At 38.2% G+C, this 922-nt stretch overlaps 1 protein-coding gene across 1 annotated transcript in view; it reads left to right on the forward strand.

Annotated features, from left to right (window-relative positions):
* Window positions 1-697: 697 nt before the first annotated feature.
* acad9 (acyl-CoA dehydrogenase family member 9) overlaps window positions 698-922 on the forward strand; it is a 15,393-nt gene continuing 15,168 nt past the window's right edge. Inside the window, exon 1 of the mRNA XM_022745525.1 lies at window positions 698-903. Coding sequence (XP_022601246.1) covers window positions 721-903 — 183 coding nt within the window. The 5' untranslated portion in view covers window positions 698-720. The remainder of the gene's footprint in view (window positions 904-922) is intronic.

Below are 922 nucleotides of genomic sequence, written 5' to 3' on the forward strand. Positions count from 1 at the left end.
GTGTTCTCGCAGCATTGTTATGGTGCGTTCAAGTGTTGTCGGAAAATATTCATATAGCAAAGTCAGCAATACTCGATATAATAAAGGAGTGCCAGAATTTTCTGTGATCCATGACATTTAGAACGTTTTGTTTGGGGGATTTCGCTTTTAGCAACCTCGCTGTTCTTTTCGATTCAACAATAAAAAGATAATAGTGAGCATTTTATAGACATATTAAGTTCTTTTTTGTAGATTCACTCTATTCAAATATTGAATAAGCAGTAAGAGTCCCTTTTCTGTCAGGGTGGGAAAGATTGAAAATAGAAGAGTGTGTTGTGAAAAAAAATCACAAATGTAACGGAACTGTTAAAAGAGTAAATAAAACAATTACATATTTTATAATACATTGTGGACCTTTTCAGAAGAATTTGGACTTTTTGGGTTTTATAATACCGGAAAATATGAAAATCCTGTCAAAAATAGGACTAGTTGACCAAAGTCATAAGCATACTTCGTTGTTTTCTACATTTTTATGTGCTATATGCTATTAAACGTTGGAAGCGTTAAGGCCAGCCTTTTGCTCAACTGAAGTCCCCGTTTCCGAGGGTCCTTGAACGTGTTATCTAACCATCAGTGTGCCTATGTCATCAGATGAGACAGAAACGGGTGAAAGGTACCCGTCTGTGCAACATAATAGCAGTACATCAATGGACAGAGGAAGTAGAGGTTGACGAAGGAAGAATGATGAATGTAAACAGATTGATCGTCTTCTCTAAAACTGTTCAAGCAGGAAAGCAGCTTCTCTCCTGTAACGTCAGGCATGCTGGGAAAGAAGTGCTGAACCTCCAGCAGCGGAGGTCCTTCAAAACTCACTCAAGAAACCTCGTTTATGCGAAGGATTTGTTCCTCGGTCAGGTGAACAAGGTAAGAAGACTGAATGACT

Source organism: Seriola dumerili, unplaced genomic scaffold, assembly GCF_002260705.1.
Source record: "Seriola dumerili isolate Sdu_G_001 unplaced genomic scaffold, Sdu_1.0 BDQW01000088.1, whole genome shotgun sequence".
Classification (NCBI taxonomy): domain Eukaryota; kingdom Metazoa; phylum Chordata; class Actinopteri; order Carangiformes; family Carangidae; genus Seriola; species Seriola dumerili.